This window comes from Cajanus cajan, chromosome 7, assembly GCF_000230855.2.
Source record: "Cajanus cajan strain Asha chromosome 7, NIPB_CcT2T_4, whole genome shotgun sequence".
Lineage (NCBI taxonomy): Eukaryota > Viridiplantae > Streptophyta > Magnoliopsida > Fabales > Fabaceae > Cajanus > Cajanus cajan.
This window is the reverse complement of record NC_138523.1, coordinates 41,313,624-41,326,687: the sequence shown is the minus strand read 5'-3', so window position 1 is coordinate 41,326,687 and position 13,064 is coordinate 41,313,624. Positions and strand designations below refer to the sequence as shown.

At 34.5% G+C, this 13,064-nt stretch overlaps 1 protein-coding gene across 1 annotated transcript; it reads left to right on the top strand.

Annotated features, from left to right (window-relative positions):
• The first annotated feature begins 2,395 nt into the window (after window positions 1-2,395).
• On the top strand, window positions 2,396-12,266 carry LOC109807607 (heme binding protein). Its single transcript, XM_020370163.3, has 8 exons — window positions 2,396-2,878; window positions 2,955-3,022; window positions 3,464-3,530; window positions 3,658-3,812; window positions 3,925-4,001; window positions 9,247-9,315; window positions 10,888-10,988; window positions 11,767-12,266. The coding sequence occupies exons 1-8, from the start codon at window positions 2,624-2,626 to the stop codon at window positions 12,070-12,072; spliced, it is 1,098 nt and encodes a 365-aa protein (XP_020225752.2). The 5' UTR covers window positions 2,396-2,623; the 3' UTR covers window positions 12,073-12,266.
• The last annotated feature ends 798 nt before the right edge of the window (window positions 12,267-13,064 follow it).

Sequence of the window (13,064 nt, the reverse complement as noted above, 5' to 3'; positions counted from 1 at the left end):
GTCTTTGACTTGTTAAATGTGGGTTTTGTCATGCCAGGAATGAGGTCTTCGGGGATTTTCACCTCGGTCACGTCGGGTGCAATTTAGATGGCGTCGGGTGTGAGTGAGTAGAGAGCTCCTTGCCTTGATAGTGTCAATTGCAAGATATGTTGCGTCGGGTGTAGGATGCTTGAATGATTGGTGTGGTTTTGGAATGTTGTATGATGAACATGAGTATATTATTTTATTTTATTGCATGTAGTATGATGTATGAGGCGTATAGTTCTATGTATATTGATCTGAGATGATATATACAAATGATTGTATGATGTATAATTTTAGAGATGATATGCCATGTATGGATGATGTTGTTGTTGATCTTTGTATGCATTGATTGAATGTGATGTATATAGATGATGTATGATGAGGTGTGGATGCTAAGAATGCAGTACGACATTAAGACATTAGGACTTGAGGAGAGGAAATTGGTTTTTTGAAAATTGAAGATCCCATATAGAGAATCTTAAAGTAGTGCTCGGGTAGGCCACTATTGGGAAACCCTCCTTGAGTGAATGTGTCTCTTGGAGTGGGATTTGAGGCATATCGAGTTTCCTTTAAATCCTTAGTTAGTGGTTAAGTAAGGTGGGAAGTCAAGGGCTACAACTCTTAACCAAGTACCTGGAAAGGTTGCATAGTTCCTTGAGAACAATTAGTGAACAAATTCTATATATACTTGGTAATGCATGTCAGGGTCGTGGGAAGCCTATATCTAATTGTACTATTCCTAATGGGAGAATTGGACTTCCCTAGTATAAGTGATAAGACCAAAGAAACTGAGGAGGGATTGATATCCCATTTTGCTATGATTGAATTGATCCTCTAAGTGCAAAAATGATTGAATTGGTTCGATAGGGTAGAGTCATTTAGACTACTCATATTGTTAGGATATCTCTATAAGTGAATATGTGATAATGCATTGGTTGAAATTAGAGCTGTCAAAACGGGCCAGTCCGACTCATGTGGGCCGCCCCACCTTGACCCACTTTAAAAACGAGCCAACCCAACCCGACCCACTTTTGATTTTCTCAAAAAAAATTTGGCCCGGCCCGGCCCACCACGGGTTGGTGGGTTATACGGGCCAGCCCACTAGCCCACCAAAAATTAAAAAAAAATTATCAACAAAATTCAAAATTTTAAATTAATTATAAATTAACATAATAGTCATAAAATTAGCATCATTAATAGTCATAAGTCATAATCATCATACAAAATTAAATACAAATCATGATAAAAGTCTAAAATAAAAATTTTCAATATCCTATCATACAAAATTAACTATAAATCATACTTAAATTTTTATTGTAAAAAAAAATGGTGGGTTGGTGGGCTACCCGGCCCACCACGGGTTTAGCCTGGGTGGGCTGGGTTGAGATATACCCACCTACTATAAAATTTCAATTTTTTTAGCCCGGCCCGGCCCATTTTCAAGGTGGACCGGGTTGGCCCACGGGTCTCGGCCCATTTTGACGGTTCTAGTTGAAATGTTTGCATATGATATATGATGTGGTGTGATTAAGTGCATTGTTGAATGTCTTGCTAACATGGTGTGGACGAGATATATGTTTTCCTTGTGATGTTTGACTTTCATGTATGTTTTGTTATGATGTTGTAGGTTATGAAATTATTTTCTATACTTACATATTTTTGAATTCTAGCTTACTCATTTTTTTTTCCAGTATAGTTTGGATTGGGATGATCATATGTTGTATATGAACAAATTAGGCTATGTTGGAGGAGCAATGGTGATGAGTTAGCAAACTCTTTTGGTTGTTGGCGATGCTCTTTGGTTGGTGTTGACGCTATTGCGATAGTTTGTATAATTGTTCTTGAACGACATTAAGACATAAGATTATTTTGAGATTACTGTATACATGTATAAACTTGTCTATATTAGTATATGTGTTTTATTTTTATATTTATGTTCTTTCTTTCTCTCTCTCGATTCTCTCTCTCGATTCTCTCATTTAATCATGAATGTTTCTAGTAGATTAGTTTTCGTAATTAGTAGTAGTAATTTTGTTTAGTATCATGATTAGAATGAGTTGTTACATTTATCAATGATATGAAAGATTTTTGTACATAGTGGAAATAAAACTCATAAAATATATTGAAACAAGAAAATAAAATATTCTGTCAAAAAACAATTTAAAATTAAACAATTTTTTAATCATAATTTAAATGTGAAATACTCGTTATCAAAACTAGTAACTAATTTTCGACAAAATCTCCCCCCAAGACACAAATTATTTTTATCCTAATCTACTTTAATGAAGAAGACACAAATAATAGAATAGATGCATAAAAAACAAATTAAAGTAAGATGAAATGATGCAATTATTTATCGAGTCGAGTCGAGCGAAGGCAGAATGAAAGTGCTGGTGAAAGGCAAGGCCCAAGTGCTGTGCGTCACGTCTAATATAAATTTTGAAGCCAACAGAGGAAAAGTCAAGCGCGGCGCGAATCGCGATCCTTCCTTCGCAATTTCTACCGGCCGCCACGCCACTCAGAGGAAAACTCCTTTATTTCTAACTCCTAACTCCTAACTCCTAACTCCCAAGTCCTAAGGCTACCATTTCCTTCCACAATGCTTCGTCACCTCTTGCTGATATTATTCTTGTTGGGCTTGGGGGCCCGGGTGAAGTCGCACGAGGAGTCGGGCCACTGGAGCTGCGACTCCGGGTCGGAGATCCGAGTCGAAGCTGAGTTCAAACCCGGCGTTATTACACTTGATGGCCACGCCGACGATTGGAAGGACATTGATGGCTCCTACTTTTCCCTCCTCCCCGCCCTCGACCCCGACGCTGAAAATGAATTCAAAGGCGGAAAGATGACCGTTAAGGTATCCAACCGCATTCAACTTCCTTCTCTTCAGTTTTATCACCAATTTTATTTTATTGGATTATCGTTTTTTGTAGAGTGTGCACGATGGCCGCGATATCTTCTTTCTGCTTCAAGTTGACGGTGATTATGCCTACACTAAAGGGTAAGTATACCGTGCCATGCGGAAAAAGCTTCATCTACTCCCTCTCTGCGATTTATTATGCTGCCTGCTAGTGTAGTTTAGCTTGTTTGAATGCTAATTGAGCTTGTGTTGTTTCTGTTGAATATTGATAACGTGTTATTGAGGGTGTAACGTTTTGAAAGAAGAGAAGATAAGTTCATAAAGTATGAATTGAATTATATGCCACACAGGTTATCCTATTCATCAATATGATGCTTGAGTTCCTGTTAGATGCCTGTTATAGAATTTACACTTTTTTGTGGTGACTGCCGATACACAGAGCAAAAGAAAAGTAGGAATTAAATTAAATTCTACATTGCATTTATTTGTAAACTAAATTTTAAAAGTAGTACTCTATCATCTTTTTCATGTTAATTTATGAAGAGCTTTTGTTTGGTTGGTGTATTATTTTTTGCATTGCAGTGATAGCAGTAAATGTCCATCTGTTGCTCTCATGTTTCAAATTGGGGATGGTGCCTCTTATCATAATGTAAGTTGATGAACCGAATAGTTCTTTTTAAATTTTGCAGTCTTTGTTGCTTTCGGTTATAATCCTGACATTTCTAGAAGGTTTTTATGAAAATTTATTTAATAAAGATTGTGTTGAATTTTTTAAGATGGGTGGCTGTGAGGAGCATTCAACATCGTGCACAAATAAGACATGCAAAGGTCATGAAGTTGACATCATGCACTTTTCAATTGGAAGTGCAATTCCCGGACGGCTTTATGGTGGCAATCCCCTAGATAATAGGGATGGAAATGGTGGCGACAGGTGATGATCTGAAAAAATCCATAACGTCTACTGTATTGGTTGACAGTTCATGGCAGTAGGACTACCTTTCCTCTGGATGTATTCATTCAGTTCCCTATATTCGTTGGTACAGGTTTGGTCACTTGGTTGATCTATATGCATGGAATCCACATTGTAGATACTTGGATGGAACTGGTCCTTCAGGTTCTGGTATGTACAACTCCAACTCCATAAATGGGAATTATGTGCTTCTATAAATGAAAAAAAGAAAAAAGAAAAAAGCAGAATCAATGAATTGAAACACCAAGTGGAAGTAGCATAGATGATTCCTAAAATTTTGAAACTACTATTCTGTAGTTACAGTCAATTACTTATGTGGAAAATGTTTAATTCTTCTATATACATTTTCTATTATCATATTGTTTGTCTTCTTCCCCTTCCAATGTTGTCTTCCTCAAAGTTACTTTTTTAATGTGCATTATTTAGTTTGCTTACTTATTGATATCCTTCACAATTTACTCACTTTGGCCATATAAAAAATAATGATATCTTCTTTTGAACCATGCATGAGGTGATCCCATTAATTTATTCCTTTAGCTTAGCCATGAAAAATCTAGGTTCACGTTTGAAATTAATCTCTTTTAACTTTGTTCCCTATTTTTTTCTCATCAGTTTTTGTAAAATAATTTCTGTCCCATGATTCGCAATTTAAAATTGATGTCACTTTACAACATGAAAGTGGATCCCAAAATGATTAAGCAATGATTGGATTTTAGCATGTATATGGTGTCTTAAATTATTTTAAGATGGCTTCATTCCATTGGAAGAAAGGGATGTGTCAAAATTAATTAAGGCATATCTGTATAGCAGAGGACAAGAAGATGGAGAGGTTAAGTGTTTTTTTAAGCTAAGATTACATAGGCAACTTTAAGTTCCTAACTCAGGAAAAGGTGATAATTAAGTTTTAAAATGGCATGACACAAGATTGATGTGTCGCTGTCTGCATCAGTTTCTTTATACTCGACGGGAGTTTCACAACCACCAACATATCATAATATTTTCTTTTTGCAGCTAAAATAATGTGTGCTGCATAACATATGTAGTCTCATAATGCCAAACCAGATTTTATTATTTTCTTTTAATGTAGAAAAAAAATTCTTATAGTGTGGGTTTGAGCCAAACTCAACTCTACAGAATCAACTTGTAGGGTAAAAATTGTCCCCCCACTTATATACTCTTTTGTTTTTTTTAAGAAGTAGATTACGAGTCTAACTCAACCGTACAAAACTGATTTGTAAGATGAGAATTGCTCCTCACTTATATACATTATTATGGCTATACCACTTGTTGATGTGGAATTGCTATTACACTTTCATCATGCTGAGGATTGAACATTTCGAGCATGAAGTTTATAGGACAAGACATCTGCAGGTGATTCGATAGTGGGTGACCTGAAAAGTTCAGCAACAATCAATAATTGTTAGAATAGGCTTTGATGCCATCTTAAGAAAGTGAAATTCAATGTAACTCAGCTTTATAAAGCTGAATTAAAAGGTGAAAATTGCTCCCTACTTTTATACATTATTACAGCTGTACCACTAGTCAATATGGGATATTCAACAAATTTTGCCTTATCTTTAACCAATATGGGACTTAGGCTTGGTATGCAGATAAATAATAGGTGACCCTTTTTAATGGATTTAGAATAGACTGATACTATTATAGAAATATGAGTTTTAACTTAATTCAACCCCATAAAATCGACTTATAGGATGAAGATTGCTTTTCACTTATATATATTCTTCTAGTTATAACTCTAGTTGATGTGGAATCTCCAACACATGCATCACGTTGAGGATTGGACATCTTGATCGTGAAATTTGCTAAACTAAACATTTGCGTGTAATTCAATAATGGTCTGATAGTGAGTGACTTAATAGACCTAACAATAATCGCTAGGATATGACTAAATAAAGTATTTAAGTAGAGACAATCCTCACCTTACAAGTCAGTTATGTAAGGTTGAGTTAAGTTTAAACTCACATTTTAAGATAAGTACAACAACAACAAAAGTTTTATCTTACTAGGTGAGGTAAGCTTAATGGATTACAATCATTACATGCTGTTATTCGATTGGATTAAAGGCCAAACTTTCAAAAATATTATTAATCATCTTATCTTACTTAACAATTTCTTCCAATGTCTTTCTTGTTCTCTTTTCATTTTTTCATAAGACTAAACCATGCAATCTACTTTTCTCATTGGTAATTCTAGTAATCTTTCCACCTTAATTGATTACTTGTAATCTTTTTATCTTCATATATACAATCATTTTGTATCTTATCTTTCTTTTGTCTTATTTATTTTATTTTTTATTTTTTTCTTTTTTCCGAGACCACTTTTCCGTCTTAATATTCTCATTTATGCTACTCCCATTTGTATCCTCTGAATGAAATCCTCATTAAATTCTCTATCATTTTGTAGTAATAATCCTAGATATATAAATTTAGAAGCTTGTGGTATGACATTTTCCAATTTTACGTCTAAGTCATATTACTTGTCTCTTACTAAAATTGCAATTCATTACTCTTAGGTGTAAAGCCACTGTTTCCAAAGTTTGTATCTCTTACAGTGTCAGTTTTGAGCCTAAACTTTACAAAACTAGCTTATATGATAAGGATTGCCCCCGTTTATATACTTTATTTTGATTATATTACTAGTTGATATGAGATCCCTGACACACCTCTTCGTACCAAGAATTGGACCTCTCAAATGTAAAATTTGTATGATTGAATATTTGCAAATGAATGATTTGATACCTTGAGGTTGCAATTAAGGTAACCCCAAAAGGCTGCAACTAAGGTAGGTAGGGGTGATCGCAATGAAGGCGAATTGTGTTCTTAGTTGCTATGCCTCAATACCAACATGTCCATTTAAATCCCCCCCTCCTAAGCAATGTTGTCAAATATCCGTTATAACCCCGTTATAACGGAAAAAACGTCGCGGTTTGAACCTAAACCGCCATTTGCCATCCGTTATATGAAGGTTTATGGCGGTTTCCGCCATTTCCGATATGGCGCCCGCCATGGTCATGGCGCCGTGAAGGTTTATGACGAGCATGGCGGTCATGACGGTTTTTTTTTTATAAAAAAAACTATTTTTGGGCTTTGAAACATGCCCAAATGGAGTGAGCCCTAAGTTTTTGGCTTGTCTCCGCGTCTCGTCTCTCTTCTCCCTCACAGTCGCGACTTTCTGCCCTCGAAGAGGAGTGAACCCTAAACATCTCCGGTCACCTTTATTCAACTCCAATCACTGCACTTCGGTCACCTTTGCCATCGACCACCTGAACCGCGGCAGCCCAACACTCCGGCCAGCAACCACGAAGTGCCAACAACACTTACGGAAGTTGAAACCGCCCCTAATCACCTTCATTCACCACCCCTTTGTCCCCTTTCTGGCCGACGACCTGAACCGTGGTGGCCCAGTACTCTGGCGAGCTACTCCGGCGAGCAACTCTAGCGAAACTAGGTTTTTTTTTTTCAGTTTTAATCCTACTTTTTTTTTCAGTTTTTATCTTCCTCCTACTTTTATTTTTTCAATTTTAATCCTCCTCCTCCTTTTATTTTTTCAGTTTTAATCCTCCTATTTTTTTCTTTTTTTTTTCAGTTATAATCCTCCTTTTAATTTTTCCTACTCCTTTGAGTCCTTTGTTAATGAATTCATTGTTGCATCTGCAGCAAGCAACAATTTTTTTAATCCCAATTCTTCTACCAATTGGGTCAATTTAAATTCCTATTTTCTTCTAAATTCTAAACTAACATTGAGTGCCTATTTTATTATTCTTTTTCTTATTTTTAGGACAATGTCTAGCAATCCAATTCCAAGCCAAAGTCAAACATCCTCAAACTTTGTTAGATAGGATGGAAACATTGTCATCCTACCAAAGAGAATGATACCAATGAAACTATATGCAATTATTGTAAAAAAATCATGAAAGGGGGAATTACAAGAGCAAAGCAACATTTAATCAATTATGTTATGAGACTTGATGAATTATGGTATTGTTGTTATGATATTTAAGTATTTAAGTTGATATTATGTTGGTTTTAATTTAGTTTTGTTGCTTGTTATTTATTATTTTGCTGTTTTCTTTGTATATAGTATATATAAATATTTTTTTTATTTTTATTTTTTTGTCCGCCATGACGTCCGTCATAGGCCGCCATGGCATCCGCCATAGAGTTATAAAGGATTTTTGGCTTCGCCGCCATAGACCGTTATCCGCCATCGATAACCTTGCTCCTAAGGGAATCTTCCCAACACCCTTGAGGTTGCAATTAAGGTAGCCACAAAGAGACCATAACTAAATCAGGTAGGAGAGAACACAATTAAGGCAACTTTCTAACTCTCCCCTTACACCCAAGGCTACTGGTCTAGGGTGTGGCAAATGCAAGTGACAGAACAATATAGCGTTACTCGATCACCCAAAATCGATTTGTAAGGTAATAATTATTCAAGTTTTATAAATTCTATTTAAGTCATATCTCTAATCAATGTGGGATTAAATTACCATCTTTGAGGCTACTATTAAGGCAACCCCAAAGAAGTTGCAACTAAAGTAGGCTAGGAGTGACTGCAATTAAGTTGGCTTTCCATCATGGTGCATAAGCATTAATAGTATTAATGATCTACTGTGCAACCAGTAACTTTAAGGCTAAAATTTTATCCCCAATTATTTTATATCTACCACACTTTCTTTACATTCCTTGTGCATAATAATACCCACACCATTGTTTCCTCTAACTTTGATGGTGTATCAAAGTTTAAATCTTGTAGTATCTAACCCTTAATATTTCTCCAATCCTTAATGTAAATCCTTCTCTAAATCATGGTATTCACCGTCTTTATACTTAGTTGTCAAAGTACCAGTATTCTAAGTAACAAGCATAATCAAGAACTTTTGAACTAGCTTCTTTACCTACATCCATTTGGGAAAAATGTGAGGACTCTTACTCATTTTAGACTACATCTGGACGCCAATAAGGTGACTCTAGCCCGTTTGACACTGTACGACATTCATACAATGTGTTAATTCAACGAATTACTTCTGAATTTAATCTCTACGAGAATCATGAATTTATATTGGTAGACTATGTAGAGAATTGTCGGACATTTTGTTGGTCCATTAATGTTCATGATTTAATAGTTAAAACAAATTTTCTGTAGCGTCGTAAGTTTTGAGTATAATGATAATGCATCTCTTTTCAAAGAGTTAAAAATCTGAAAGGAAAGACACTTCTTCCGGGCAATTAAATTTATCTTTATGTATTATGACTTGTAATGTTGTGTGTTAACTCTTGTTTTCAACGCCATCATTTATTGATACTTGATAGTTGATAATCTTCCTTTTTATCATTTTAAGGTATATTAAAGTCTGACCCTTTTCTATTGTCAGCTAATGATTCTAGTGCGCAGAATGACTGGAAGGGTGCTTGGTGGCACAGCAGCTTCACAGTTCACTCAGGTGACTGATTCATTTATAGATCATGAAACAAGTACAATGTCCTATCAATTAAATGTAGTTGGAAGCTGAGTTCATACTGAAATTTTGGTTGGTAGTGACAGGAATCTTAAAACAATATTTTCTGAGCAATAGTGACAGGAATCTCAAAACAATATATATGCTACTTATGAAAATGAAATGAATGGATCGCATATAATAAAGCATGCCTAGTTACTATGCTTCATTTATGAATTTTGTTTTAAGATATGTCAACAGCAATTTAAAATTTTCATACATGTTGGTGCCAGCTGCTTTCAATAATATATAATTGGTACCATCTACTTAGGTTAATCTCCCACTAAGTGCCAAAAGTTCACTAATCCATTAAAAAAGGCCAATCAGCCTTGTTTCTTGCCAGGCAAAAATTACTTCTTTTTTATTTTTATTTTTTTTTACGCTTAAAGGTCTGTTTGGATAAATTTATTGAAAAATATTTGTAAGTAGAAAAATAAGACAGAAAAATAAAATAAATTTTATAAGCTAAACATAAGTTAAAAATAAATTTTTGGAGAAGCATATGAAAGAGTTTTTATAAATTAGTTTATGCATAAATTAATTTTAGTTTACAAAAAAACCCTATTTTATTTTTTCTCCTAAAATTGTTTTTTTAGAATTTTATCCAAACAGATCCTAAACTCGTATTTTTGTCCTCCAATTTTACAAGTCTTGTCACTTTTGTCTTTCAATTATTCAAGGTATCATCAAACTGGTCCTCCTATGATGACATTTTGCTTGATCGAGAGACTAAATTGATGAAATATTGCATTATTTAGGGACTAAATTGATGTTAAAAATACTTGGAGCTAAAAGTGATTACTCTTTGCACTGTTGAGGGATTAATTTGATGATAAAATCTTGAGGACCAAAATGATGATACCTATTTGCTTGGAGGACAAAAGCAGGGATTTACTCTATACCTATTTGCTTGGATTCTATTTTTCTATTGCATTAGTGTTTTCAAACTTGGCCGTGTCAGTGACTCAATTGGGGTGCTGGGTCACTGGTTCAAAGAGTAAGTGTTTTACTGGTTGAACTATGTATGTGTGCGTTATAAATATAATAGTCGGGACATCATAACTATCATAGGTTTAAATTATGAAAACAGATTCAAATTATTAGGTTATAGGTTCGTATCTGGTGTAATGACTAATGGTTGATGTTAAATGACTGTTAATTATTAGGTCATAGGTTCAAATTATTAACTCATCCAAACTTTACCCATGGAAATTCACACTAAACATTTTACAAAACCAGTATTAATCGTTAACCTCATACCATTTCACGTTGGTTCAAACCAGTTTAATTGCAAATCCAGTAGCCTACTCAGATCGGTTACTTGAGTTGTTCACTAGTTGAATTGGTTGGTTCAAGCTGGTTTTCATAATACTGGTTGCAATCTTGTGTCTGAATGTCTGCCTCAAACACAGTACCTTAAAGGCTTAAATTTGATCTCTCTACTTTGTTTTACTCCATCATTAGTTAGTTTGCATCTTTTTTCCTCCATATTGCTACTCACATGCTTGTCTTTAACAGGTTTCGTAGAGGATGAAAGTCCATATTCAGAAAATGGAAAAAAGGGCACGTACTTTTTTGAATTCTCTAGGCCTTTGAGGACTATGGATCATCTTCAACAGGTTAGAACTTAGAAAGTAACATGACATTCAGAAGTTTTTATTCATCAAGAGCTTGCATTGATTTATTCAGATTTTTTTTTCCTTCCAATCAGCTGAATTCTTGGCTCACAAGTTCTTTCTCAATTGATCTTTTGTGCCCTTAATAAATATTATAGATTGTTGATGGGAAACATATCAACTTCATTATTTATCATTTTTAATCAATGCTGACATAGAGTACCCCAAGTCATGTGATAAAAGATGCTTTTAATTATGTGTCTACGTTATTTTGTTGTTGAAACAATTTTGGCTATGGATAAGATAACTTATACTAGATTATTGGTTTTACCTTCTTCCCAATGCAAACTTGCCTTCTGAATAAATATTGGTTGACTATGGCCAAAAGCTAAAACGAACAGATTTTTTATTTTTTAGCCATAGGAATTACCATGACAACGATATGGTTCAAACCTAAAATCATGTATATGTTATTCTAACCTTCCACCACTGTCTTTTTTTTTTTTTTTTCTTCTTTGTATGCATAGATGAAAATATCTTTTCAAATCTAGATGTGATTGCAGAGGGTCTTCTAAATCATGTGGTTTTTGTTTTTAACATATTGCGGGTATTGTGTTTATCTTAGTTTCTTCCTATTCAAAGGCGCATCTTGTAGTGTAATTAGAGAGAACTTGAAACCAAATATTTTTTTTCTTAGGAGTGTATGGATTAGTATTTATAATCTTAAACTTCATTTATAAGATAACAAGCAAATATAATGATGCAAAATAATACCTTGCAGGACGTGCAATTTACCATTGGTGGATCCAGTAAGATGTCTGTTGCATTATGGTATCCAGTAGATGGTCAGCCATGGCATGGTTCTGGGCACTATTCTGTTAACTGTGACTGGGTTCCCATTGACATATCTGTTGGCAGTTCTTTGACTGGCAAGGCATTAAATGCAGCAGCATCAAGTAGCTCGTGGAATGTTGCAAGTGCCTTTTCTGTTGTACTATCAGTAGCAGCACTTTGTGTTTCTGTGTTTGTGAGCTATCGGGTGTTCAACCCCAAGAGTGTCCACTTTACACCCATGGAGAACCTTTAAATATTGAACCAACAGCTTAAGTTTGGGATTGTACTATTCATTACGCTTGTACTAGATAGGTTTGTACTGTTTAGTGGTTTCTCTTTGCTCTAATTTTTTTATTGTAATTGAAGCATTACTTTAGTTATTTTAAGCGGTGTCAGAAAAGAAATAATTCATTATCAGCATTATGGAATTCCATCCTCTTCGGCTTAGTTGTTACAATTGCAGTACTGTTTGCTTTTCAGTTTTTAGCATTCATTCAATTCAAAATGGAACTTAAGTTGGAATCCGGCCTAAGTTAAGAGAAAGAGTTTGAGTATAAATATAATAAATTGAGACAAATTAAAAGCTTGGTTCTTTATATTTTGGTACATGATCAAATATCTTGATAGACATAACTGTGAGGCCGACCCTTGAGTTGAAAGTGATGGTTGGGTAAAATTCTTCTTTAGGTAAAAACGTCAGAATTTGAATTTCCAACATTACCTGGAGATATAGTCTATTTTCACTTCAACAAAACACAGTTAGTGATTAATTGTTCAATACAAAATACGCACAAAAGGGCAGCCAAATTGAGATGACCACGTTGATATGAGGTTGCCAGTGCATAGGGGATATAATTGAATTGAACGGTCCTTGTTTTATTAAGGTTGCCAATACATAATTTAAGTTAGAAATTATGTCTATCAAGGAAACAGCCAAAAGTAATAGTCATATACATATGATACAATACTTATCGATTGCTCACATAGTGTTAGCGTCGGTAAATGCTAATAATATAGGCGGGTTAGATCTTTTATTTCTTTATTTTTGTAAAATTTGATATTTTAGTAATGCTTACTCTTCGAGTTTAGAAGATGTCTAGGATTTTTTAGATAAGTTACCAGAGCTAGATCATTCAAAAAGTGTAATTTGTCCTTTGTCTAGGATTTTTTAGATAAAGTCACCAGAGCTAGATGATTTAAAAAGTGTAATTTGTCCTCTTTGACCTAAGATTAGAGTTTTTATAG